Genomic DNA, 26,091 nt, shown 5'->3' on the forward strand with positions numbered 1-26,091 from the left:
AACGAAAATTTTAATTACGTTTTCACACGAGTTTCCATTAAAAATAAATTTCACGAATTAGAAGATTTTCCGGGCCAAGATAAATTTTTATTTCTCCCTAATTTCCTCAACGATTTATTTTTCACAAAGGACAAAGTTTCCGCCACGAACTTCGAAATTACTTACTTCATTATATTACTTTCCAATTTCCGATTAATTTTCCAATTAATGCAAACTTAATATTCTTCTTACTAGCATCACCTGAAATTTCCGTTCCTTGATTCCTTAATTCCTTCGATATTAAACTGAAAGAAAATTCTTATAAATCCATTCGTAAAATTGCTCCTTGCGATTAAAAATGTCAATCCAGCTCACTTTTTCTTAAAAATTCCACATAATCCCTTGTCAAAAATTCATATTCACGTATTCCTCTCGAAAATATTTTCTCGAAAAACCGAACGTTCATATTCGATAAATCCCTCGACATCGAAGATCAAACAGTGTAAGACGGAACAATCTTAATTCTATGTACCTTTAAAAATATATCCTTTAAAGTAATACCATCACACATATACATATACACATGTATACGTAATTTTAAAATAATACCAGCTTCATGCAGGTTGATTTTACTTTTACTCGCATCGTAAATTATTTATTCGACGACCATAGCAGCTTTCGAAATTACTTTGAAAATAACTCGATGCTTTTCCCCTCCCCCCACGTATTTACGATCCCACGTCCAATCGAATCTTGTTGTGCCCTGCTGGATAAATAGAAAAAACGTCTCGTTTCGTCACGATAAGCAAGTGCGCCGGAGGATTACGCAATAAATCGAGGGCGAGATAAATTCGTGGGGCGAGGGGGGACATGCATCTTCGTTTCCGGAAAACGGCAAAAGCAACAGCGGCCAGGCTTATCGCCAGATATACGTACGTAATTCTGCTCCAACTGCTCGACGCCAACTTTCGATACAGAATCGATAAAATCTTACGAACGGGGTATTTTGTGCTCGAGACAGGAATATTACAAGTCTCTCTCTTTGCATTATATTTAAAAGTTACTTTAAACAAGAGACGTTCTTGTTGAATATTTCGAATATTTAATTATTATAGAGGGAGGCGGTATTTGAAATTAAGAAAGATTCTGATTAAAAATTGAAATGTTAATTTTATCGAACGATACTTTGTTGTATGAACATATTTGCCCGAGCCATCTATTAATAATATATTAATTGCTAAAATCACGATCAAAGGTAAATAATGAATATCAGGATTACGGTAATAAGATTAAAATCCAATCGAAGCAAGTACGAAACGTTATACGACATAAATCTCGAACACTATCCTTCTAACTATTGATTCGAAAGCTTAGAGATTAATATTGGCAATTAATCACAACAACAGGTGTATCGATTTGCTGGAAACCCAGATGATGCCAAGACACCAGTATTTAGTCAGTATCGCGTTATAATCCCGAGCGGTTATCAAAGTGTCGAAACTAGTATGGACAATCGACAAACTCCATATTCGATATATACGACAAGACGCAAATCAATCTCTCGAAGAGCGTTTAATTTAACCGTTTAATTATCCGTTGATCGACGAGGATCGAGGAGGAGGATCTTCTGACTGTCATCGACCGTAGTTGTTCGTACATGATCTGCAAACAGGACGGATCTAATCTCGAAACTAAATCGAAACGTCTGCCGAGTGTGGAAAGGGGACGGTATCAAAGGGAGGAGGAGCTAATAACCGAGAGGCCACTTTGCACGAGATTCGAGCAACCACGGATATCACCGACACTTGAAATCGCAGGAAATAGAAGCGCGGATCGTTCCTCGCATCGCGATCTTTCGAGTAAATTGACCGCTGCAGGGGAAATGAATTCGAGTGAGGTTATGTTTGCGGATTATTGTTGTTCGTCGTAGGTGAGATTCTGATGAAGAAGAAAGGGAATAAAAAAGTGTAAAAGTATAAGCAATATATAAAAAAAATATTTAAAGTCATATTAAAATAAGAGGAGGGAATAAAGTGAGGTTATGTTTATGATCTGGATTATGATATTGAGATTGTGATAGGGTTAGGATTGAAGAAAGGGAAAAAATGTAGAAATACACGCGCGTATGAAAAGTGTAATAGGATCAATATTTGATTTGATAAGAAAGAATGAGTTAGTAGAATGAATCGATATGCGGAAATGGGTCACTAGAAAAAAAAAGGTGGGGGGGAGAATTCTCTGTTAAATCTTATCTAAGCCGCCGTGGGAAGTATCACGTGGACTTCGTTGTAAAAAAACAGATAAAATGGTTATTAAATACGCAAGAACGGTGTATTTTAAAAAAAGAAAGAAAAAAGAAAGGAAAAGATGGAAGATTTAAATAAATCTTGAAAAAAGTTTCACCGCAATAAGGAAACTTGTATAAAAATGGAAATGAAAAAGTTTTTCGAATAAAATTTAGTATTATTATTATTTAATAATAATAATAATTTTTCTCTTTACTTACGATAATAATGAAATATTGATAAATATCATTATAGGATAGGAGAAATTTTCGAGTAAAATATGAATTAATAAATATCAGGGGAAAACATCAGCCGCCATGTTAAATGCGCGCGCCGATTTTTTTTTTTCCGTTAAAATGTTATGTCCATTAACGCGGGAAAATTTGATTTTTCATCATGTAAGGTAATGAAATACATTTATGCGCGCGAGTCTCGAATAAATACTTCAGAGAGCGAATATTTTCGTTGTATATAACATTATACATATTAATGAATTTCCTCGCTTTTAGTCAAGTGCATTCACGGACGATATTTCAAAGTGTAATAAAACTGTGATTAAACGAGCAATAGTGATATAAATAATAATAAACGGGTAATAAAACTGATATCCGTGAATTAACGAATTAACTCTGAAACGAAAGAATTGGAAACGAAAAAAAAAAAAGAAAGAAATATTGCGCGATAAATTAACACGCGATCAAAATTAATATAATCGTCTGATTAAAATTGATCGATTGACAAACAATTGAGAAAACGAATCACGGGATTGAGAAAGGGATGCTCTTAGATTCCTCTGATCAAAAGGTGAATGAAAATTAAATTAATACAACCGTACCTCTCAAATTCATGGATCATAAATTTTAAGCTGATACTCCATTTCTATTTCGTTTCTGGGCTTTTCTATTTAACCATTGAGCCTTGGATTTCTCTTTAACTGCAGATAGGATTGCTTAAATTAGTGCTCACGCTTTACCAGAATTTCGAGTGCTTGCTTGGAATTAGCAATTTGGCAATTGCATGCATATGTAGATATTTCCATTACATTCAGTCCATTCGTGTATTTTTATTACACGCTATTTCACGTATCGGTAAGTTTCCTTTTTTTTTTCTTTCTTTCTTATTATTGAAATTGCATAAAAGATAGATATACGAGAAAATATTTTGTCATGGCCATTAATCATAATGATTTTGAAAAAGAAATAATATTAGCGAAGAAGAAATTTTAAAACCTCTGAATTTTTTGTTAAAATTGTTTTTCGAACGTTAAACGGTTTTGCAAATATGCAAATTAAACGTATTCGATTAAACGCGCACACGCGCAATTTAAGTATAAAATTATTATTAAATAATTGGGGTAATTACCGTTGATGCAAAAGATGCGAATATTAATTCGATATGAAAATTCTAATAACGTATATAGCTCAATATAATACAATGTTTCATGCCTCGGTTGTATATAAAATTCTTTCCTTTTTTTCAATGTATAAAATTAAAAGATAAAATGTAAATTAATATTTGTTATTTTGCTTATATAATATCGATATAATTTCGAGATCGATCGTTTTATATAATAAATTATATACGTTCGAATTATCTTATTTAAAATTTTCCTTCTAATAAAGTTTAAAAAAATTCTCCAACAGGAAATTCATTAGGGGAGTTATTAAGTTACCGCGAATAATAAATTCAAAAGTGAAAAGGGAAAAAAAAGAGCATTAATCTTCTTTCTTGAGGAACCGGACTCACGCGTTCTCTCCTTCCTTCGTTTCCATTCCATTAATATCATACACGTTGTTCCTTTAAGCGTGAACGAACATTGCAAGTTTTTCGCTCTATGACAAATATCTTGAGACTTCTATCGAAAATTTCTTACGAAAATGTCGAACACCGATCCAACAATTATTAATCACAAATTCGAATTTCTTTCTCTCTCGAATCTTAAAGAGTAGAAAATGTCCAATGATCCAAAAAAAGATTAATCGACGCGTTGATGAGTGAACGATCACGATTGTCCAGCACGCAGCTGTGCCATCAAACAACCAAGTTTCTATTTAAACGATATTAGCAATGATATTAGCGGCAATAACGGTTGCGGAATATCACGGTTGAATTTTACGAGGCGTTTATCAAACGCCGACAAAACCATCCACTCCATTACTTCCAAACAATCTAGCCGGCGATAAAACGAACGTTCTCGGTCGAAATTCTGAAACTACGAAAATCCGTACGGTATTATAAAATGAGATAGTTCACCGGAATAAAACGCGATTCGACGTTACGTGCGGATTCTTCACGCTTCAGGATTTCGCCGCCCGATTAAATTCCCGCAAATCTGTTAAATTTTCGAGCGACATATTATTGCGCGACACATTATTTTTTCCCTCGTTTCGATTTAACGTTGTTCAATCCACAAAAAGGTAACGAAATCAAAAAAAAAGAAATTTGCTTGCTCGAAAAGTTCATCGCGTATACAAATTTCTTTTTCTTTCTTCCTTTCGATAAAATAACGTCGAATCGTTGTATCACCACTTTTTTACCATCGTTTAAATGTAAAATATCGTAACGAGGATCTCTCCGAGTTTAATTTTATTGATTAAAACGCGTTACATCGCGATTACGTGTATTTAAAAAGGGAAACGATACGCAAACATCGTTTAATAAACCTTTATCACCGTGAAATACCTACTTTCTCTCCGATTCTAGCTATTTCAATACAATTCCAATTCCTCCGCAAGCTCGAGACCAATTCTAATTTTATACCTTTTTTTCCTCCACGCGATTAAAATTCGTTCCAAATTCGTTCCGCATTCGAATTTTCTCTCAGTAACAGGCGATAATGACAGATGGGGAGCCGTAAATCTAGCCGGGATATCGATTCTTAAACTTGGCCGATTTCGAGAGGATGATCACTCGTTCCGGGATATCCACGATTTCGAAACGATGGGCGAACAATGGCCGATGCTCTTTCGGTGGGAGATCGACACTGCGCGATCCCGGACAATAAACGTGACAAACGTAAATTACCCGTTGAGAGGGGAACCGATCTGAATGGGGAACAAAGTGAACAATACGCGCGATATGTCGTCCGGATCGGGTCAATATCCGGTAAAAGGCGAGTCATTTCGAACTCCGTGCTAAGTCCATGGCCGAAAAAAAAAGGGAAAAAAGGAAAGAGATCGAACGCAGAGAGAGAGAGAACGCGGTTAAAGCTGCGATCAATTTCATTGATCGCCGATAATTTGTCCTTCGCGAAAGTCGGATGATGGAATCGTTTACGAGATGATAATTATCGGAATAAGTCTGGGGATCATTGAAAAGATAGAAAATGTATCGAGAAATGTATTGATATTATTTAGGAATCGAATAAAATTGTTTTGTTAAAAATGTCGTATGTATCATATATTTGTCATTGTGTTTTTAAAGTTTACTCGGTTTGATTTTTGTTTCCTGTTCTTTTAGAGGGGAAAAAAAAAGAGAAGCGTGATAGGTAAATAAAAATCTGTTAGAATGTATGCGTTACATAAATCTGTTTTAACAAAAACTTCTATATTGGGAAAAATTGAAGCGACCTATTTCATGATACATATATAGTGTATAAATGAAATAAAAATCTCGAAATTGTATAATCTTTTTGAAAATACACTTTTTTCAATACTCAATGCCAGATATATTTGCACAAGTTGAAAAACAACGTTTGCAAAAATATTTGCGTATCGCATTCCTATCTTTGGATATCTCTCTCTTTTTTTTTTTTAATCCCAAATTCCTTTAAATTTTAAAATCTTTCCTCGAAGAAAATTATAAATCTAAATTTTCTCTAATCTCCTCGACGATTTCCTCGAAAATTTACCTTCAAAAATAGTTCTCTCTCTAGATACTTGGAAAATTTCAAATGGAATATGAAATTTTCCACATTTCATGGTGGAATCGTTCGAAATTATATGGGGGGGGCCTTCGTAAAAGTCATTATAACAACTGAAATATTCAAGGTTTGTGTGGAAGGTTGCATGAGAGGGATGGAAAATGATTGTTCGAGTTCCAGTCCCAATTCCAAATATTGGGTCATGCGTCAGAGAGGATCGTAAATTACAAACGGACTACAATTTTGGGGAATGTAGACGTGGGCACAGGTAAAAAAGTACCGATACTGTGCTCCTTCCTCTTGTTCGCGATATAAATATTTACAGAACGGCATGCTCTGTCTTTGCAGTGTAAACGAACGATTCATTCGCTTTTTCGTTTGCTCTCTTTGTACCCATTCGATGGAAATAAACTGGTCGAAGTATGGTGTATAGCACGAAACGAAACGTTCGATCCATGTTTTTCGTGAATTTCTTTTTGACGTGAAATCGTATAAAAATTGACCTATGTCCTCTCCATTTAAGAAGGATACACATATCAAAGGTATTGAACCATAAAGATATTTTAATTAAATTTAAATTGTACGTGAATATCGCGTTATATTCGACGACGAGTTGTTTAAATCGATTGAAAATCTTATTGTTTAAATTATTTAAAAATGTTGGAATAATTAACAGAATTGAACACGTGATTTAAATTAATTAATCAATATTTTCTTACAGGTTAGAAGAACCCGTATATAATTATAAATAATAAGAATTTACTTTATTTCAGACGAAATACTATATTTCAAATAAAAAATTTGATTGATTAACAAAAAAAGGAAAGACAGCAATTATAACTTCCTCTTCTCGATTTAATTCGAAGCAGATTTCCTAGGACATTTTAAAGAGGAAAGAAAAAGAAGAAGAAAAAAAGTTTGAAGCAATTGCTTTGAAATTAAAACAGCACTTTGTATGATTTTCAGAGAGCACGTTCCGAGTGACATTGCAGAAAAGCAGCCGAGGACTCGGTTTAAGCGTTTCCGGCGGTGGGACAGCCGGCCCTGTCAGGGTTAAAAGACTGTTTCCTCAACAACCTGCAGCCTTATCCAACAAACTTCAACCTGGCGATATACTTTTGGCTGCCAATGGAATTCCTTTAACCGGCCTCACCAACTATGTAAGCAAATCAACATACATATATAATTTTAACAAGTTTCTCTGCTTTTTTAAATTTTTTTTTTTTTAAATTAATTAAATTAAAAAGATCCGTTGAACAACGAAACTCATATTCCTACGTATATATTTTCCATCATTCCATCCGCGTTTCGAATCGTTTATCAAATTGTTCAACAAGTTCGCGAATAAGATTTCGAGGTTAAATAATTAACGGCTTATCTCACGCAATATTGAACCGATATCGCATCCTCGGAGGGCGACGTAAGATAGGCAACGATCTTTACCCCGAGTTCCGGATGTAGCTGCATTATGCTAATCAAATGCAAATCTCGTAAGAGGTACGAGAAGACAAACCCGTGGCTCCCATCTAAAGCTATAATAATCGCTATTTTGTCGCAGCCAGCTCATCGCGTTAAGCGGTGAGCATAAGTGGGATGAGAGGGGAAGATGAAGAGAGAGATGTGGTTTGCAGCCACGTGCACGAAGCTCATATTCGTAAAAAAAAGAAGGAACGAGAATTCTTAGATATTATTATTATGTATCACGTTTTCTGGAAACGTGAGGCGTTTTGAAAAAAAGATTGTAAATTACGTACGATTAATTCGAAGATGTTATCTGCGAAGATGAATGTAAATGGAAGAGAAATTAAATAACAAATCGATGAAAGGTTACTTTAAACGTTTCGTGTAAGATATTAGAGTAAATTAGATAATTTGTTATCGACGAAGATGTACAAATATATTTATATTTTTCATCGTTACGAGAAGATTGTTAATTTTATCCGCAACTTGTTGCAGGAGGCCCTCGAAGTTCTACGAACGACGCCCAGTACCGTCGAGTTAGTGGTGTCCCGACTTCCGGGTGATATGAGTGTCACGCCACCGGGCGCACCACCACCACCCCCGGCAAGGCGTGAACCACCACCACCACTGCGAATACTAAATCCTCTGCCACCCCTTCAAATCGAACCCTGCGGCGTAAGTAACTTTTATCAGGAGATCCTGAATTTCCTGCATCGGTGAATCGCGCGATTCCGAATCCCACAATTTTCCACTCCTTTTAAACGAGAGATTGAAATTGATATATTATATATCGTTGTTAATGAGAATAATAATTAGATTTAATATTCTCTTTTTTGCAACATTATTCTTTCTTGTTCCTTTTCTTTTAAGCGTAAAGTGATTAGTTAGAAAGATTCTATGCTCATTCCTGTTGAAACGAAACGAACAACGAATGTTAGTATCTGTTACGTGTAGAAACTCCAAGAGGAATACGAAATTTGATCAAAGTTCGTTTACAATTTAGATCTCGATGCATTTATAATAAATCCCTCGTGTTCTTATATCACATCATATCAATGTAATCGGATAAAAAAATCATATTACAAAGCAATTTATTCGTAACTTTTTTCTCGTTGCGTTTAATTGTAATAATTCGTATATAATTTCGTTCCATTTTCGATGAAATTTAACAATCTTCCATCTTTCAATCTTCATTCGCTATACAGCCAAAGTAGGTGCAAAAATATATGCGCACGTACGCGCAATTTTAATCTCATTCCGTTTCCAAAATATCGGAGGGAAATCCCTGTCGAGGGAAAGTTTCAAAATTTCCTGCTTTCCAACAAAATCTCATTTCCGAATTTCCATACGTATAGCTGTTCGCTATTTCATTTCCGCGCGAGGGGCGGAAGCGCTAATCCCGAACGATTCGCCACAGGGAGGGGGCGAAGATTAAAGCGAACTAAACTCTTTCCTTAAACCGCTCCCTGCCAGGAATTCGACATAGAAATGACAAAGGTCGGTGGCAGCCTGGGCTTCACTCTGAGGAAGGCGGATAGCAGCGCGCTCGGCCATTACGTGAGGGCGTTGGTACGCGAGCCGGCGTTGAGCGACGGCCGTATTCGGCCCGGGGACAAAATAGTCGCCGTTGACGGTGCACCGTTGTCGCCCATGAGCCACGAAGAGGCTGTCCAACTGCTGCGACAGTGCGGCCCCACCGTCAGATTACGGTTGTACAGGGATCTCGCGCAAACTCCTGTCTCCGCTCTTTCTCCGACCGAGCCCGATCACCCACTCCGTCCACCACGTACCAGTTTGAGGTAAACTTACAACCCCTCTTTACGACAAACTTAACTTCGAAGATTTTTTTTTTTTTCAATTCGATTCGCTCTTTTCGAAGAAGAGGGATTCGAAAGATTTTTCGATAATTTCGAATTTTTGAAACGTACCAGTTTGAGGTATATAAACTTACAACCCCCTTTACGACAAACTTAACTTCTTTCTTCGAAGATTTTTTTTTTTTCAATTCGATTCGCTCTTTTCGAAGGAGAGGGATTCGAAAGATTTTTCGATAATTTCGAATTTTTGAAACGTACCAGTTTAAGGTAAACTTACAACTCTTTACGACAAACTTAACTTCTTTCTTCGAAGATTTTTTTTTTTTTCGATTCGCTCTTTTCGAAAGATTTTCGATAATTTCGAATTTTTGGAATCGATAAAATTCGTGAATTTGAAATTGTTAATATTGGTAATGCGATTTGCAGACAAGAGGCTGTAGACATGCTGTGCGATCTGGCCGTTCGAAAATTGTCGCCGGGTACGTCGAGCGGGTCTAGTTGCAAACAATCATCCGGAACATCTTGCAACTCTCCGAGAAGACTACGCCGCCTTGCTACGCGTACTCCCACTGCCGATGAAGGTATCGTTATTTTTTTAAAGGAAGAGAAATGAATGAAATTATCATAAATTTCTTATATGAAAGAATTTTCCTCGATTCAGTTTCTTCAGAGCTAGCTTCTTTTACGAGAAATATTTACAACAAAAGTTCGAGTTTTTTAATCTTCCTTTCGTTTCGAAACGAAAATTATTAAGTATCATACAATCGATGAAAACTTTCGATATCCTTTTTCCAAACACGTGAAAAGTGAACGGAAAAAAATTCATGATAAAATAATCTCGATGAAACTGAAAGCCGTTCATCAAAGCTCGTCTCGCTTCGAATAAACGAAAGCTAAATATACCTTAATACGAAAGGAGGAACGCAAAGGCTCATCAGCATAAAAGAAGGGAAAAAAAATAGAGGTCGGTCCATCTGATCGACTCGATCCAATAACTGAAAAAACATGGTCTCTAAGAGAGATGATATCCATCGTTGCAGAAACTGTGGAGAAGCATCCGAGCGTGCACACGACATCGACGGCCAGCCAGGCGGAGACATCCGATTCCGACCAGTGCTCGATCAGGACTCAGATAACGAATTCCCAGCCAAACACACCTGGAACTGACATAATCGATCCGCCACCCCTGTACGACGTCTGCGACTCGAGCGATTCCTCCAAGACACCTGCCCGCCCGAGTTTCCTCGACTTGTCCGCCCCCCAGGGGAAGCCTCGTTTCCAATTCTGCAACCTGGACTCGGATCTCGATTATCCCGGTGTCGGGGACGCGATCATCATCGAGGACGAGCTACGCACGAGCACCACGTCGGACGGCGATTACGAGAGGATCGAGCCTTCGTCGATCGCGTTGTCGAGCAACGACCACGACAACGATCTACCCTCGGAACCGGCCTCGATGCCGCCCGTACTTTCCTCGACCAGCAGCACGAGCAACGCGGCGTTCAGTTACAAGAATCCCGCTTATCAAAGCGCAAATCCAGCCTGCGGCGCCGGCATAGACGCCACCTCTGTGACGAAAAACAAGGCCACCCACTCGAGCGACCAGGACATACCAGGTTCATCGATATTTCACTAGTCGGCGAGCTACGAGTGAATTTCTAGTAGCTCGACTTTGATGCCTTGAATCCTGGACAACCACGGGGGATCAGTGAAATTGCGGAGATCAGATCGATTGTTTATAGATGAATTGTGAGATGAATAGCGTGGGTGAAATTTCAGGCTGGGATACAAGGCATTGTTTGTAGTAGTTTATTTTTTTAGTAGAGGGAGTTAATTTTGTTACAGTTGGTTGGAAGAAAGGTTTGTTACGCTTTGGTCGGTTGAGGGGAATTTGTTTCGGGTTCTTTTGTTAAAAGGATTAGGGTTAGAATTGATTCGATTTGGAATGATGAGTTCGCGATATCGATTTCTGGGATTTTTGGTTGATTTTGTTCTGAAATGTTAAGTTTAAATTGAGACGAGAGAAAGGATTGATATTTTTTGTGAGATAAGAGAAACAAGTAATTTTTCTTCATAATCGATATAAGAATCCATTAAGTTTTCAGATAATTTTTCTGTGAGAAACAAATTATTATGTAAAAAAAATTTCTGTATTTTTAATTTTTTAATACAAAATTGATACGTTTAAATGAAAAATTCTTTTAATTAAATATTGATATAAATTTTTTAATAGTAACTTACACATGCATTAATTTTTTCTTACTATATTTTTAATTATACTTGTATACGAATTTATTTCATAACATTTACCAAATAACAATAACTTGATTAAATATAATATAAGAATATCAAAATTATAAGAATGAAAAAAACAAATCATGCTACTTTAAACAGAAAAAAAAATATCAACGTGAAACGAGTAACATTTCATTATCTTATCTTTCTGTAGCGTGCGAACATGTACATATCTTATTACCATTATACATATCGAGTTGTCACCTTGATTTTGCGCACAACAGTCAGTTAAGTTTCTTGTACACGACCAGTTCATTAAATAATACATATAATATCTTTATTCGATCTTAAAATATATCGCAATAAAATAAATTTTATTATCTAATCTTTTTTTTTTATCGTACATATAAATAATCAATAACTCTTAATACACACGTTATTACTCTACCCGTGATAAAAACTGACGTGAAATTATATCATATATTATAAGTAAAAACTATACTTTTTTTACTACTGTAATTTGTCCTTATTTATTTTGTATTTTGAACTGTTGTCGTGAATATATTTACATATTTTTTCATATATTATTTTTTACAATTGTCAAGATAAAAAAATAAATGAATAGAATCGTTAGAATTTCGTATTTAACTAAAAATAATTAAATAACTTGCACAATTATAATTGATATACTAAAATAAACTGCCTGATACAAACTTTATATCGCATGTTCTGATTTAATTTTATGTACCATGTACAGGGAAAATCTTAGGAGCAGAAGATCCGGGTGGTAGCAAGGGTTTGTTGAAGTGGAAAGGCGTGATGTTCGCCCCAGATGATGGAATAGATAAAGCTAAAAATGAAGAGGAGAAGAACGGGAAAGACACCACGGATTCAGCTGCCCTTAATAAAAATCTTGAACAAGGAATCGAGGTGAGATTTTTGTTTAACGAATAATAGTTTAATTCTTAATTCCTTCGTTTGAATATCATTTGAAAAGCAATCATTGTATAAATAAGGAATTCAAAAAAATAAATAAAATACAAATGATAAAAATACCTCGATTTGAGAATGTTATTGTTAGTATGTATGTTAGTAGAAAAAAAATTAAAATTATTACTCTTTTAATGTATAAAGAAGAGACTGAAGAATTTGAGACTGAAATTTTTCAAATAATAAACATTCAATGTTAGTAAATTTCTATTTATCTAACAAAAATTGAAAAAACTGGAAAAATATATTTCATTTATTATATTATTAAAGGTGTTCATGGTAGAGCTGACACGTGGTTGGAATAGTCGATTAGGATTCAGCTTGCAACCGGAAGGAAATCGTACAGTTATATCAGTGGTACACCCTGATAGCGTTGCAGCTAAGGATGGAAGATTAAAACAAGGAGATGTGCTTATGATGGTAATTTCATTCCTAATTATCATTTCTTTTCCTATTTTAATTTTTCTTTTTTCAAATGTAAGAATACATATATATATATAAATGTGCATATAGAGATCAAAGAATGAATCTTATTCTTATTATTTTTATCAAATATCATATTGTAAAATATAATTTTGAAATTACTTCAATTAAATTAGAATAAAAAAAATAAAATAAAAGAATAAAATAAGATGGTTAAAAATTTTTAAAACTATTCTAAAAAATATTCTTAAAATATTAATATTTATTATTTTTGTTTCAGGTAAATGATGAAAGTGTTGAGCATATGACGACAGCTGATATAATAGATCTGTTACGCAAAATAAGAGGTTCTATAGGTATTACAGTGATGAGACGAAGCAAACGAGAGAACGTAACGTGACGTTAATCAAGTTAATTGAAGAACTTGATTAACAAAAATGAAAAAAACTTTCACGTTTATCATGGTATCACGTTTTTTTCATTTTCAAAACTAACATTCAATTTACGAACGAAATGTTACGATATAGGTCAATTCTTCGTTCTTCGTTTTCAATATGAATTTTATTAGCTTATTAAAAGACAATTTGTGCGTTAACTATTTATAAATGGAATCGATATGTTGATCGAGTGCAATATACATATATAAATGTTGCTGTGAATACAATTGTAAATATAATATACGAGAATCGAAGCCTTAGATATGATTACTTTTTCAAAAAGAATGCAATTCATGCGATTATTATTGCATAATTAATCAATTGTAATTGCATTCGTTATAACACTCCATCTAATATTTAAATTTAATTATTGTATATTTCAAAAATTACATTATTTGTGTAGATGAGATAAAAATATCCAATTGCGGTTTATTGAAACGAGCTTTTTTAGAGTTCGTTTAAAGTAATAAGACTGCTTTAAAAAATAGAATATGGCGAAGGTATATATGAATAATAGTTGTTTGCCATATAGATATTTATTCAATAAATACGGAAATATGATAGTGCTCTTTATTTTTACGTAATTTCTTAAAAATTATAAAAACTTCATATTTGAGTATATATATAGATATATTATCGGTTGTAAAAACATCAATATTTTTATAAATTTTCGCTCTGAGCAAACCTCTCTATCTTTTAGAGGATTTGAAACCACAAGACATTCAATGTATAATTGTAAAAAGTTTATATTATATCTAACTTGTATGAATATCTCAAAGACACTATTTACAAATATTTTAAATTTTAATGAAAGATATTTTAATATCATGAGGAATATCTATGTTGAAATTTGATTGTAGAAATTAGGCTGAATTAAATTTATAACGAGAAATTCTTGTTGCTATCAATTTCCTAGGCAAAATAAATATATGTTTTTAAAATTCGTTAGGGGAAAGCCTTTAAATATAAATTTTTAAATGAGTAAAATCGAAATTCGAAAGTCTTGTGATTTAAAAAGTTAGTATGATAATTAAAATTTCACTGAAAAAGATTAAAATGCACGGTTTCGAATCCTACATCCATTAAAAATTAACAAATTCGTCAACACGACATAAATTGCTTCTTGACAATCCAACGATTGTCCACTGTAATTGAATGAAAACTTTCTTGAATTTCAAGAAAAGTGTTTACAATGTGATTCATCGTGATAATCTTTTTGAAAAAAAAAAAACAATAAATGTGTTAATAAAATAAAATTCTATAAATAAATATTCTAATTAATAACAAAATATTCCTAATTGTATATAAAATTTCTTCTATCAATGTCTACATATTTACATACAATATCTATAAAACAAAAGTGATTAAAATTTTTCGAAATTTTAATAAAAGCAATAAAGCAAAATAATAATAATAATAAATCAAATTTGATAATCAAAGAATTAATCAAAAATATATAGAAAATATAATACGATATAGGAAAATTAATAAGGAAAATTCTTTATCACATCGCTAAACTATGTAAATATCTGTAACATAGTTTTATTTTATCATTATATTTTCAAAGTTAGAAGACAAGATATAATTCGAATACTTCGAACATATCGATGCAGACTATATCACATACTGCACGTATTTGCGAAGTGTAACGTGAAATATGCTTACAATCACAAATATGCTCATAAAATCAACATATCACATTTTCTTTCGAATAACATGTTCTTGATAATTTTGTAAATATAACATTTTAAATGTTACTGGTGTAATATAAATAAAAATGATATATTGTTTGAAAGAAAGTGTGATAATTATTATGCAAAATCTTTTATTGCAATAATGTTGTTAATATTTCTCGAAACAAAATTATTCGTATTATCTATAAGAGAAACGATAAAGAAAAATTGTATGAAATAAAATCGTAATCGTATTAAAGTCCTATGTCATAGAAATGAACTTAAGGCTATTTGAATTTTAGCCATTCTTTAGAATGTTCATATGTAGTAAAATGCTTTCACTTGGCGCGGAAAAAAAGACATATAAACTCCCCAGATTAATTATAAATCTCTACTTTCTATAATTTGATAATTTTAAATAATTAAAAAGCTTTTATGTATATCTATATGCTATTTTTTTCTTAATTATAAATAATGTTTATTAAGCATTGTTTGATACTAAGTTATTGAACAATGAAAATAATAGCACGAATTTAAAACTATCAGTTCTTTAAAAGAGTGTAATTCCCTAGGAATAAATTTATAAATATTATTTTCACATTAGATTCTAATTTAATTTTACTTTTTAAATCAATCTTTATGTTTCAATTTTAATTTCAAAAAACTGATTTATTATTAAATTTAAAAAAAATGAAAATAGGTTATATTCAAATATCTTAAATATTTCAAATTTTAAAATTTAAAATATTACTTTTATATCTTTTTCTTTTTTTTTTTTTTTAATTTTCTTTAAAATTACCATGAATCTCTATACACAGAAAAAATTAATATATTTAGAAGTACAATAAACGTTGAGTAACTACCTCGCGTGATGCCATACCATGCAGCAGTGGTTCTCAAACTTTTTATGCGTAACCATTCGAAAAAATAAGAAATAATTATATAAATAAATAAAATTATTCAATAGTATAGAATAAAATATTACAAAAAATTCTAACAATTTAAATCTATAATTTTATCAAAAAATAGTAAGACAAAAAACATATTTTTAACAATAAATTTATTTTTAAAATGTAAACATTAAAAAGAATATAAAATAGAATAAATTATTTATATAAAAGAAAAATATAATATATGATCATTTAAAATGGAAATAAAACAATATACGATATAACAATTTAATCAAAGTAATAATTTAACTGTTTAATTACATATAGAAAAATACATAATATTAACCAATAAAGAAATTTTTTTCAAATATATTCATAAAAATGAAACTTATGGTCTAAAACTAAATTTTTAAAATATATTGGTTTCGCAAAGAAAAAAAGTTTCAGAAACACTATCACTTATAAATATTTAACATCAAAAAATTATTAGCGCAACTTAATTAAAAAAAAAATTATTAAAAATTTCATTCCTATTAATAATATATGTTGCGCTTATATTTATTCGAAAACAAAAATAATATATGAGAATAATAAATCGCTATAATTATAATATATTTAAAAAAGAACAAAGTGTATTTAAAAAAGAATAAAATGTTTTTCATAAATGTGATAGTCCATTAAAATGTTAGAAGCTTCTAAAGTTCTATATAAAAAATATTAGAAAATATAATTAGAAAAAATAAAATGTACATAAAAGTGTATAAATGATACCAAAGTGTATAAAAAACAATATATAGAATAAAGATACATATTTTATGCCTAAATAATGTCAAAGACAGCTATTTTAGTGTTAAGTAAATTAAGCTTCTTATATTATTATTAATATCAATATGAAGCTTATATTATTGTTAATATCTACATGAAGGTGAAATGTAAAATTTTATGTGTTTGTCATCATTTTACCATTGTTGACCCCTTTCTGATCAAAACATTACAATAAAATTTGGTGTCTTTGATAAAGAGTTTTGTATTTTTTTTTCTTTATAATAAATTAATATATTAGAAGGAAAAGGAGAATAAAATTGTAGATATATAATTGTATATATATTAAAAAAATTAAAGTATAATTACTTTTTTTATATTTAATATAAGATAAATATATATACTTATTTATTAAATATTTAATAAAAAATATATAATAAAGTCAAATATAAAATATAAATTAATACAAAGAAATAATTAATTAATTTTTTTACATCATTATATTTCAAAATTTCAAAATTAAATTTCAAGCAAAATAAATCAAAACACTTAATTTAAAGTTTAATTTTATGAATTATTATCTTTTATTTTTCTTCTAGTAGATTTTCTTAAAACAGATATATCTTCTGTAATATTTCGCTCTCGTTTTCTTAATCGTGATTTATTTCGTAAATATTTAATTGTTTCATCATTAAAGGTACATAAAGATTCTTCGATATTTGTTTCTTTAGTCTCAGGAGAATTATGAGATGATTTTTTAATTTTTTTTTTTGTGTTTGATATGATTTTATTATCAGTTTGCATTAAATCGCGTGTTCTTTTTTGAAGAGATTGAATTCTATTATATTCAGGAGAAGAACTTACATTTTCTTTTTCCAAATTTGAAAAATTGATTACACTATTATTTAAAAATCCATAATTAGTAGAATGTAATTCTCCTGTAAGATTGTTTTAAAATAATAATTAATTCAAAAATATATGATTTTTATAATAAATCAAATTTTTTTTATGGTCAAATCAAAATTATATAATTTTTTTTATTTTGAGAATGCTTATATTGAACCACATATGGATCAATAAAAGATATTTATATAATATCCATAAAAAATATAAAATAAAATTTGATTAACTTAATATAATCTTATTACATACCATAATTAAATTTATTGTCAGTGCTATCATTATCATCATTTGATAAATCACATGCAATATCTTGCAAGACAGATTTTGATTTCTTATCTTGTCTTTCTTCTTGATCTAAAGTTCTATCAGAATCAAGATCTTTTATGTTTGAACTAACAGAATTTATCTGTTGTATTTCATTTTTTGAAGATAATTCTTTGTTTCTTCGTAACTTCTTATACTTGGAAGTATTAGATAGATCTTTAAAATTATTTGATACATCTTCACAAAATGTGTTTATTGATTGTGTCAGTGGATCATAAGTAGAAATATCATTAAATGCATTTAAATTATCATTTTTTTCTGTTTTATTTATAGGTGAATGATTAGATAGCATTGATTGTTCTTGATCAACATTTTCCTGATCACTTGTTTCAGATTTATTTTGTAAAACAGTATTATTAGAAGGAGATGATTCTATATTAAAAAATTTGTTTGGCTCAGTACTAGAATACATTTGTAATGGACAAGTAGAATCTGAATCAGAATCCTCAATATATACATCAGATTTTAAAGAATTAAAATCATTTTGTTCAATATAAGTCATTGAATCATCTAAATTTTCTCTTTTTTGACATTTATCTGGAACATCCTCATTAATCTCTCTTTCTATACTTTCCTTCAATAAACTACGTCTTACTGATGGTCGTTTTGTAGTATCAACGCGTTTAATATTTTTTATTAAATTTTCAAAACTATCTTTATGTGTTTCCACTAATAAAAAAAATAATTATCAAAATATATACATTATATGAAAAAACTTAAAAATTTAAACTTACAATATTTTTTTCTTTCATTTTCTATAACATTTTGTTCTGTATTTCTAGTAAAATTTAGTTTCTGAAAGTTAATAATTTTAATTAAAATATCAATACAAAATTTAAATAAAATAATATAATGAGTATTTACATTTAGAAATGTTTTATTAATTTTTCTTTCTAAATTTTCTTCATCTTCACATTGTTTTACTAATTCTGAAATTGATCGTGGATTTGATTTATCACATTCTGCATTATAAAGAATAATATATCTTTGTAACCTATTTTCCATAGTCCTTCGATCTCCTTGTAATGATAAACCAAATTCTTTTAATTTTTTTCTTAATATAGCATCTTTCATTAAATTAAATACTAACTTTGGTAATGGTTTACGTATTGATTCATTTCTGTAAAAATAAATAATGTTTTTATATGTATACATATGATATAATAGAATGTATATATTTCAAAATTTTATTATTATATAAAAAAAAAAAAGATTATAAAAATAAAAGAAATTTAAATTTGATTACTCTTACATTTGAGGTTTTTCTTTCATTGATTCTCTTTTTAGACAATCATCAAGATGTCTATTTATTTTTATTTCTGAAATAGTAACTTTACATACTGGACATATAACAACCTTAGTTTTTTCTATATTTGTTACTTTGTTACGTTTATGGCTTTTGGGTGTAAACATTAAAGGTATTCTAGATATTCCACTTGTACTAGGACTAAATATATTGTTTTGTACATTTATAGATGGTGATATGTTATTTTCAGAAGTATTATTAATAATCTGATTATATATAATCTTATTTTCTTGTTCATTTATATTTGTATCATTATTTTGATGCAATAATTTTGGTATAGTTGAAACTTGATTGTTTTCATCAAATTTTGAAAATTGAATATGAATTTGTAAAACTCTTTTTAATTTATCTTTGATTTGTGAAAATTTTGTTATAATTTCATCTAAGATTTTATTTTTCCTCAAATCTTTCTCAAAAGTTTCTGCAAAACATGCAGGACATTGTGTTTTGTAATGTAAATATTTTCTAATACATAGAGAACAATCTAAAATTTAAAAGAGAAATAATAAAATACAAAATTTTATTAATTTATGAAAAACAAATATTTTTTTATCTTACAATTGTGAGAACATAATGTCATAACAGATGTATCCATAAATTCATAGCATATTCCACAAATTAATAAATTTTCTATATCCTATAAGGAAATTAACGTAATTATTTGCATTATAAATAAATAAATTTTGATTGATGATAATTTTTACCTTTAATGCTATATATTCTTGAGGCCACATTGTATAATGATATATAATAAATATACAAAATAATTTTAAGGTTAATTTTAATAATTTTTTATAATTATAATAAATACATTTTTTAAAATAACAAATAAACAAATTTAATATTATATATCATCTGTTAAAAATATAAATATAAAATATAAAGACATAAAAGATGAAATAGAAATAAGTTTATTATTATATTATTATTATATTATATATTATTTTTTTTCAATCGTATATACATCGTATATATTTACTACGTAAACCATGATAACTATATATAATTATATAGTTTTTAGATATAAAATATCTTACAATTAAAAAATATTTTACATGTTTGTGTAATTGTTTAATGTATATATATAAAAAGATAAAGTAATTAATATTTATAAATACTTAAGTATCAAACCGGAAATTGTTAAAAGGTTTTACGTAATTTTCATGTTTCTATATAATAAGCGAAGGTGCAGCAAAACTATTGCGTCAAAGTAATTTATTTTATACCATGAATTTAATTCGGTTAGTAAGTTTTTAAATCTATGAAGAATATTTTTTTATTATAATATTTGAATATAATATATATATATATAAAGAATTTAGATTTTAAAGTTGAAGGTTATGTTCTTAGGTTTGTCATAAAATCCAGTATTGTTGGTGGTATCGTATATTATACTTATAAGGAAGGATTATGGTCAAAATCAGAAGAAACTGCTGCATTGTATAAAAAATTAAACGTAAAAATTGCTCCATATGTTAAAGAAAATGTACCTGAAAAAATTACAAAAGAGGTAATTTTATTTGATGTCATTATTTATTATTCAATATTTTAAAAAAATTAAAATTAATATATAAAATTAATATATTATTCTTTATAATAAAATGGTATAACATTTTATTATGTTCAATAGATATTTAAATTTTTAATTTTCTAATATTTCTAATATTTATAGAATTTAATATTTGACATATTTTGCAAAGAATTAACATATTATTTAAAATGATTAAAAAATTATGAAATATTTGTGTATTTTCTGAATGAAAATTTTTTGTTTTTATTTAGATATCTCAGCTACCAAGTGTGACAGATATTACAAATTTTATTAAAGTAACTTGGAACAAAGGTGTTATGTCCAGTATGGGATTTATCTCTAATTTACCAACACATACTTTTAATAGTGCTACTAGTTTATATGAAACTACACAAAGTTACATAAAAGAACTTAGTGTATAAAAACAAACATTTTTATGTAATATTGTTAGTATTTTCTTCTATATATTTTAGATAAATATTATATATAATTAACATTTATAAATAAGGAATTTATTATTTATTTTATTTTTGAAGTTGTTTTTATTTATAAATATACCTATGAAATTGCATCAGTATAAATATGAATAAATATGAATAAAGAAAATAATATATATATATAAAAAATCTGTTTATTTTTTTTTAAACAATTAAATATTTAAATATATTAATCTGAACTATTATTACTTTAACTCAAATTTTGTTTAAATGTCATGTTTAAGCTTAAAGAAATTATTTTATGAATTATCTAGGAACATTTTCTATGTTTTCTATTGCATTGTTGGATGCATTGACTAAACTTTCTGTGTTCATAAAAATTCAGCTTTAGTAAATGAAATCAGTGAAAAGCATCCTAAATCGACACCATTGTATCATATTTCAGAAGTATGTATATACGTTATGTGTGTGATAAATAACGTAAAATATTGGTTTATCTATTAAAATTAAGTGAATAAAAAAAAAATATTAAGTAATGCCTGCACAAGAAGTTGCTGTTGTACAACCACCGGCGACTGAAAATGAAGAAAATACTGCACCATCGTCTCAGCCCATCGTAGGCATTATTTATCCTCCACCGGAGGTTAGAAGTATCCTTTGACAATATATATTTTGAAAAGAAAGCAATATTTATATGTTTCAATGATTTTGAATGATCTTTCTAATGAAAATATATTTTTTATATGCACAATTATTATAAATTAGAATAATAATTAAAATAATTATAATGTACAATATTGGTTGTGTATATTGATTTATTATATATTGTTATTAATAAATCATTATATTATTTCTCTTTTTTTTACTATATAATTTAATTTCTTTATATTTTACTTTTGTATATATTTTTTTAAAGAAAATAAAATTTAAAAATTTATCTTATAATGATTTATTATATTTTAATTATTTATAAATATCTATCAAATTATAATAGTATATTATATTAAATTCAAATTGATTAAATATGTTAAATATGTTATATTAAATATGTTAAAAACAAGATGATAAGAATAAATTTATATATGCATTTTTATTTTGCAAAAATTATTTATCCATTGGCATTTATTTGTATTGTAATTCTCCTTATGTAAAAATTTAGATATTGTTGACAAAACTGCCAGTTTTGTGGCTAGAAATGGACCAGAATTTGAATCAAGAATTAGACAAAATGAATTAGGAAATCCGAAATTTAATTTCTTAAATTTTGGTGATCCATACCATGCATATTATCAGCATAAAGTGAAAGAATTTAAGGAAGGAAAAGGTCAAGAGCCTACTATAGGGTCAGGACCTGGAAAAACAATTAATCTTAGTGCTCATCAAAAACAGCAAGAAATTTTGAAACAAGTTGAACAACCATTTATTCCAAGAGATACTCCTGCAGAATTTGAATTTATTGCTGATCCACCTTCTATTTCAGCTTTAGATTTGTATATATTTTAATTAAATTTTGTATTTTTTATAAATAATAGTTTACATAAAAAAAATATGAATTATTTTATTTTAGGGATATTGTAAAACTTACAGCACAATTTGTAGCTCGTAATGGTCGTCAATTTTTAACAAACTTAATGAATAGAGAACAAAGAAATTTTCAATTTGATTTTTTACGTCCACAACATTCCTTGTTTCAGTATTTTACAAAACTTTTGGAACAATATACTAAGGTATATAAAATTATATTTTTATTTTTATAATTAGATATTAATCCTGAACTTTTATTTAAATTAATATAAATTTATAGGTATTGATTCCACCTAAAGATTTATTACCTCGTTTGCGTGAAGAAGCTTCTAATATGGATAAAATTTTGGAACAAGTTAAATATCGCGCTGAATGGTTAAAATATCAAGAAGCTCAAAGACGTAAAGAAGAAGAGGAATTAGAACGCGAAAGAGTTGCATATGCGCAAATTGATTGGCATGATTTTGTTGTAGTCGAGACTGTTGATTATCAACAATTTGAAGTTGGTAATTTTCCAGCTCCAACAACGCCTGACGAAGTTGGTGCTCGAGTACTTATGCAAGTAATAAAATTTTATAAATTCTACTTTATTTTAAAATATTCTAATAAAATTTATTGTTTCTTTAATAACTTCTTAAATTTTTAGGAAAGAATAGAAGAAGGTGAAGATGTAGAAATGCAGATTGATAGTGAAGGAGAAGATGAAATGCAAAGTCGTACAGAAGGTGAAAAAGATCGTGCAAAAGATAATAATCAAGTAAGTATTTCATATATTTAAATAAGATGTTTTCATATAATTATTATTTAATTATTATTTAATTATTTAATTTAATTTAATTATACATTTCAATAACGAATTTATATTATAAGGTACAAGATATGGAAGAGGATTCAAGTGATGAAGATGATGTATCACCTCCAGGTGATACTCATAAATTGAAAGAACCGAAACCACGTGATAGTAATAATATGCAACCTCCACCATTGCCACCTACTCCAGGAAATGTTGTAGTAAAGAAGGGATATGATCCTAAACAACATGGTAAATAAAAACATGATAAATAATGATAAAGATAAACGAAAATATTTAAATATGTGAATTGAAAAAGAATTAATTATAGAAATTATCGAAATTATAGAAATTATAAAAATAATTAAATACATATACATATATATATAAAATACATATATATATATATATATATATTTTTTTTTTTTACAGCGAATAAAACTGCACGTCCTGCTGCTCCCGACGAATACTTAATATCTCCAATCACTGGAGAACGTATACCTGCAAGTAAAGTCCAAGAACACATGCGAATTGGATTATTAGATCCACGTTGGGTGGAACAAAGAGACAAACATCTTGATAAGTTGGCTCAAGAAACAGTATTTGCACCTGGTACAGCGATTGAAGCCAGTTTGAAACAACTTGCTGAAAGGCGTACCGATATTTTCGGTGTCGGCGATGAAGAAACTGCTATTGGTAAAAAGATCGGAGAAGAAGATAAAAAGAAAGATGACAAAGTTACATGGGATGGACATACATCAAGTGTTGAAGCAGCAACTAGAGCAGCTAGAGCAAATATTACTTTGGAAGAACAAATTCACCAAATACATAAAGTTAAAGGACTTCTTCCAGATGAAGAAAAAGAAAAAATTGGTCCAAAACCTGCTAATCGCGCAGCTGAGTTATCGCACATGGCAGCAGCTGCTTCAAAACCTCAAGCTACATTAAAGGCACCTCCAAAACCACCAGCTCCAAAGCCAGTACCTGTTCCCACACAACCACCACCACCTCCTACTATGAGTATGCCTACTATGGGAATTCCTCAACCAATGATGCCGCAAGCACCGATGATGATGATGGCTCCTATGCCTCCGATTCGACCACCACCGCTTATGAGTAATTTTATTATTAATTAATTTTTAATGAAATATTAGAATCTCGTAATCGAAGTTAATAGCTTATCTTCTTTATCCTTTTTTGCACAATATTGCTCTTGTTTTTTATATAGAATAAATATCTTCTTATCATATATCCTGCTATATTAATAGCAAATCTGAGCGTTCAAGTACAAAATGATTATTAGATTATCAAATTCTTCAATTTTTTTTTTAATTATAAATTATAAACATATATAATGTATATATTAAGTGTTATAGATTTATTAAATTAAATTTTTTATTTTTAGCACCAGCAATGTCGCCGTTTATGCCAACACCACCACCTATGCAACCACCAATGACATCTGCTGTAAATATCTGCGAGTTAAAATAATTTATTAATATTGTTTTAATTGCTTTTAAATAGATTTTTATGTATATTTATTTTGTTTTTTAAGATTGGATTAAAACATGCTACTGAACCTATGGAAGAAGAACCTCAAACTAAGAAACTTAGAACTGAAGATTCATTGATACCAGAACAACAATTTTTGGCTAGAAACAAGGTATATGTTAATGATTAAAATTAAAAAAATATTATATACAAACATATATAAAAGTATATATTTTATTTTTCAGGGTCCTGTACAATTAAATATTGCTGCACCAATGATGACAGAAAAAGCAGAATGGAAATTAAATGGCCAAACATTAAATATTACTTTGCAATTAAGTGATACTGTAGCAACAATGAAAGCTCTTATTCATGAACAAACTGGCATGCCTCCTGGCAAACAAAAATTACAATATGAGGTATGATATAAGTGAAATTAATATTTAATATAAATTATATTCGAATATTTATATATTTTTCTAATATTTTTAATTTCATATATAATAGTTGTTGATCTTTTTTATAGGGAATGTTCTTTAAGGATAGCAATACTCTTGCATATTATAATTTAACATCTGGCAATATAATTAATCTTTTACCAAAAGAAAGAGGTGGTAGAAAAAAATAAAACAGAAAATTTTTAAATATAATTATAAATTTACTTAAAAGATTAAAAAAATCGATATATTAATAAAAATGTTAAATCACTATTAATGAATAAAAAACATCTATAATATTAATGAATTTTTTTTTATTATATTTCTTTTATTTCATAATTATAATAAGTTATGATTATAATAAATTAATAATATATAATAAAATTTATAAGTATATAAATATAAAATTATTTTTACTTATATATTTAGTTTTCATTTAAAAAATTGCACTTAGATCATCTTGTACTTTCATTAATAAGGCATTAGCAATATAATTAACTATATTATTTAATAAAATATTAAAACAGCATTTGC

General features: G+C 28.9%; 4 protein-coding genes across 5 annotated transcripts in view; 3 read left to right on the top strand and 1 right to left on the bottom strand.

Annotated features, from left to right (window-relative positions):
- LOC100578579 overlaps positions 1–14,720 on the top strand; it is a 151,832-nt gene extending 137,112 nt beyond the window's left edge. For both annotated transcript variants that reach the window (XM_026440188.1, XM_006562682.3), the window contains 8 exons: positions 7,093–7,286; positions 8,083–8,262; positions 9,061–9,386; positions 9,831–9,985; positions 10,445–11,020; positions 12,397–12,569; positions 12,900–13,049; positions 13,333–14,720. In XM_026440188.1, the coding sequence (XP_026295973.1) occupies positions 7,093–7,286; positions 8,083–8,262; positions 9,061–9,386; positions 9,831–9,985; positions 10,445–11,020; positions 12,397–12,569; positions 12,900–13,049; positions 13,333–13,452 (1,874 nt within the window). In that variant the 3' untranslated portion in view covers positions 13,453–14,720. The remainder of the gene's footprint in view (positions 1–7,092; positions 7,287–8,082; positions 8,263–9,060; positions 9,387–9,830; positions 9,986–10,444; positions 11,021–12,396; positions 12,570–12,899; positions 13,050–13,332) is intronic.
- A 2,610-nt stretch (positions 14,721–17,330) lies between these two features.
- Positions 17,331–20,164, bottom strand: LOC725208 (E3 ubiquitin-protein ligase RAD18). The gene is made up of 7 exons (XM_006562680.3): positions 20,052–20,164; positions 19,906–19,984; positions 19,294–19,831; positions 18,906–19,161; positions 18,776–18,836; positions 17,967–18,710; positions 17,331–17,752 (listed from the first exon to the last, which is right to left on the bottom strand). The coding sequence occupies exons 1-7, from the start codon at positions 20,079–20,081 to the stop codon at positions 17,382–17,384; spliced, it is 2,079 nt and encodes a 692-aa protein (XP_006562743.1). The 5' UTR covers positions 20,082–20,164; the 3' UTR covers positions 17,331–17,381.
- Positions 20,165–20,430: 266 nt separating this feature from the next.
- Positions 20,431–21,405, top strand: LOC725253 (MICOS complex subunit MIC13). The gene is made up of 3 exons (XM_003250111.4): positions 20,431–20,588; positions 20,698–20,857; positions 21,130–21,405. The coding sequence occupies exons 1-3, from the start codon at positions 20,575–20,577 to the stop codon at positions 21,298–21,300; spliced, it is 345 nt and encodes a 114-aa protein (XP_003250159.1). The 5' UTR covers positions 20,431–20,574; the 3' UTR covers positions 21,301–21,405.
- Positions 21,406–21,701: 296 nt separating this feature from the next.
- On the top strand, positions 21,702–25,860 carry LOC409883 (splicing factor 3A subunit 1). Its single transcript, XM_393373.6, has 11 exons — positions 21,702–21,965; positions 22,475–22,805; positions 22,883–23,042; positions 23,120–23,401; positions 23,486–23,596; positions 23,710–23,881; positions 24,062–24,745; positions 25,035–25,096; positions 25,185–25,292; positions 25,366–25,539; positions 25,647–25,860. The coding sequence occupies exons 1-11, from the start codon at positions 21,851–21,853 to the stop codon at positions 25,746–25,748; spliced, it is 2,301 nt and encodes a 766-aa protein (XP_393373.3). The 5' UTR covers positions 21,702–21,850; the 3' UTR covers positions 25,749–25,860.
- The last annotated feature ends 231 nt before the right edge of the window (positions 25,861–26,091 follow it).

This window comes from Apis mellifera, linkage group LG4 (assembly GCF_003254395.2).
Source record: "Apis mellifera strain DH4 linkage group LG4, Amel_HAv3.1, whole genome shotgun sequence".
Lineage (NCBI taxonomy): Eukaryota > Metazoa > Arthropoda > Insecta > Hymenoptera > Apidae > Apis > Apis mellifera.

What these genes read in the sequence shown, in the direction of transcription:
- LOC409883 (XM_393373.6), top strand. Translation starts at nt 21,851, where the DNA reads ATGCCTGCACAAGAAGTTGCTGTTGTACAACCACCGGCGACTGAAAAT. An exon ending in GTGCTCGAGTACTTATGCAA is followed by an intron (nt 23,402 to 23,485) that starts GTAATAAAATTT and finishes TTAAATTTTTAG; the next exon opens with GAAAGAATAGAAGAAGGTGA. An exon ending in GTGCAAAAGATAATAATCAA is followed by an intron (nt 23,597 to 23,709) that starts GTAAGTATTTCA and finishes TTATATTATAAG; the next exon opens with GTACAAGATATGGAAGAGGA.
- LOC725208 (XM_006562680.3), bottom strand. Translation starts at nt 20,081, where the DNA reads ATGTGGCCTCAAGAATATATAGCATTAAAG. An exon ending in GACATTATGTTCTCACAATT is followed by an intron (nt 19,832 to 19,905) that starts GTAAGATAAAAA and finishes TTTAAATTTTAG; the next exon opens with ATTGTTCTCTATGTATTAGA. An exon ending in TGACAATAAATTTAATTATG is followed by an intron (nt 17,753 to 17,966) that starts GTATGTAATAAG and finishes ACAATCTTACAG; the next exon opens with GAGAATTACATTCTACTAAT.
- LOC725253 (XM_003250111.4), top strand. An exon ending in CTGAAAAAATTACAAAAGAG is followed by an intron (nt 20,858 to 21,129) that starts GTAATTTTATTT and finishes GTTTTTATTTAG; the next exon opens with ATATCTCAGCTACCAAGTGT.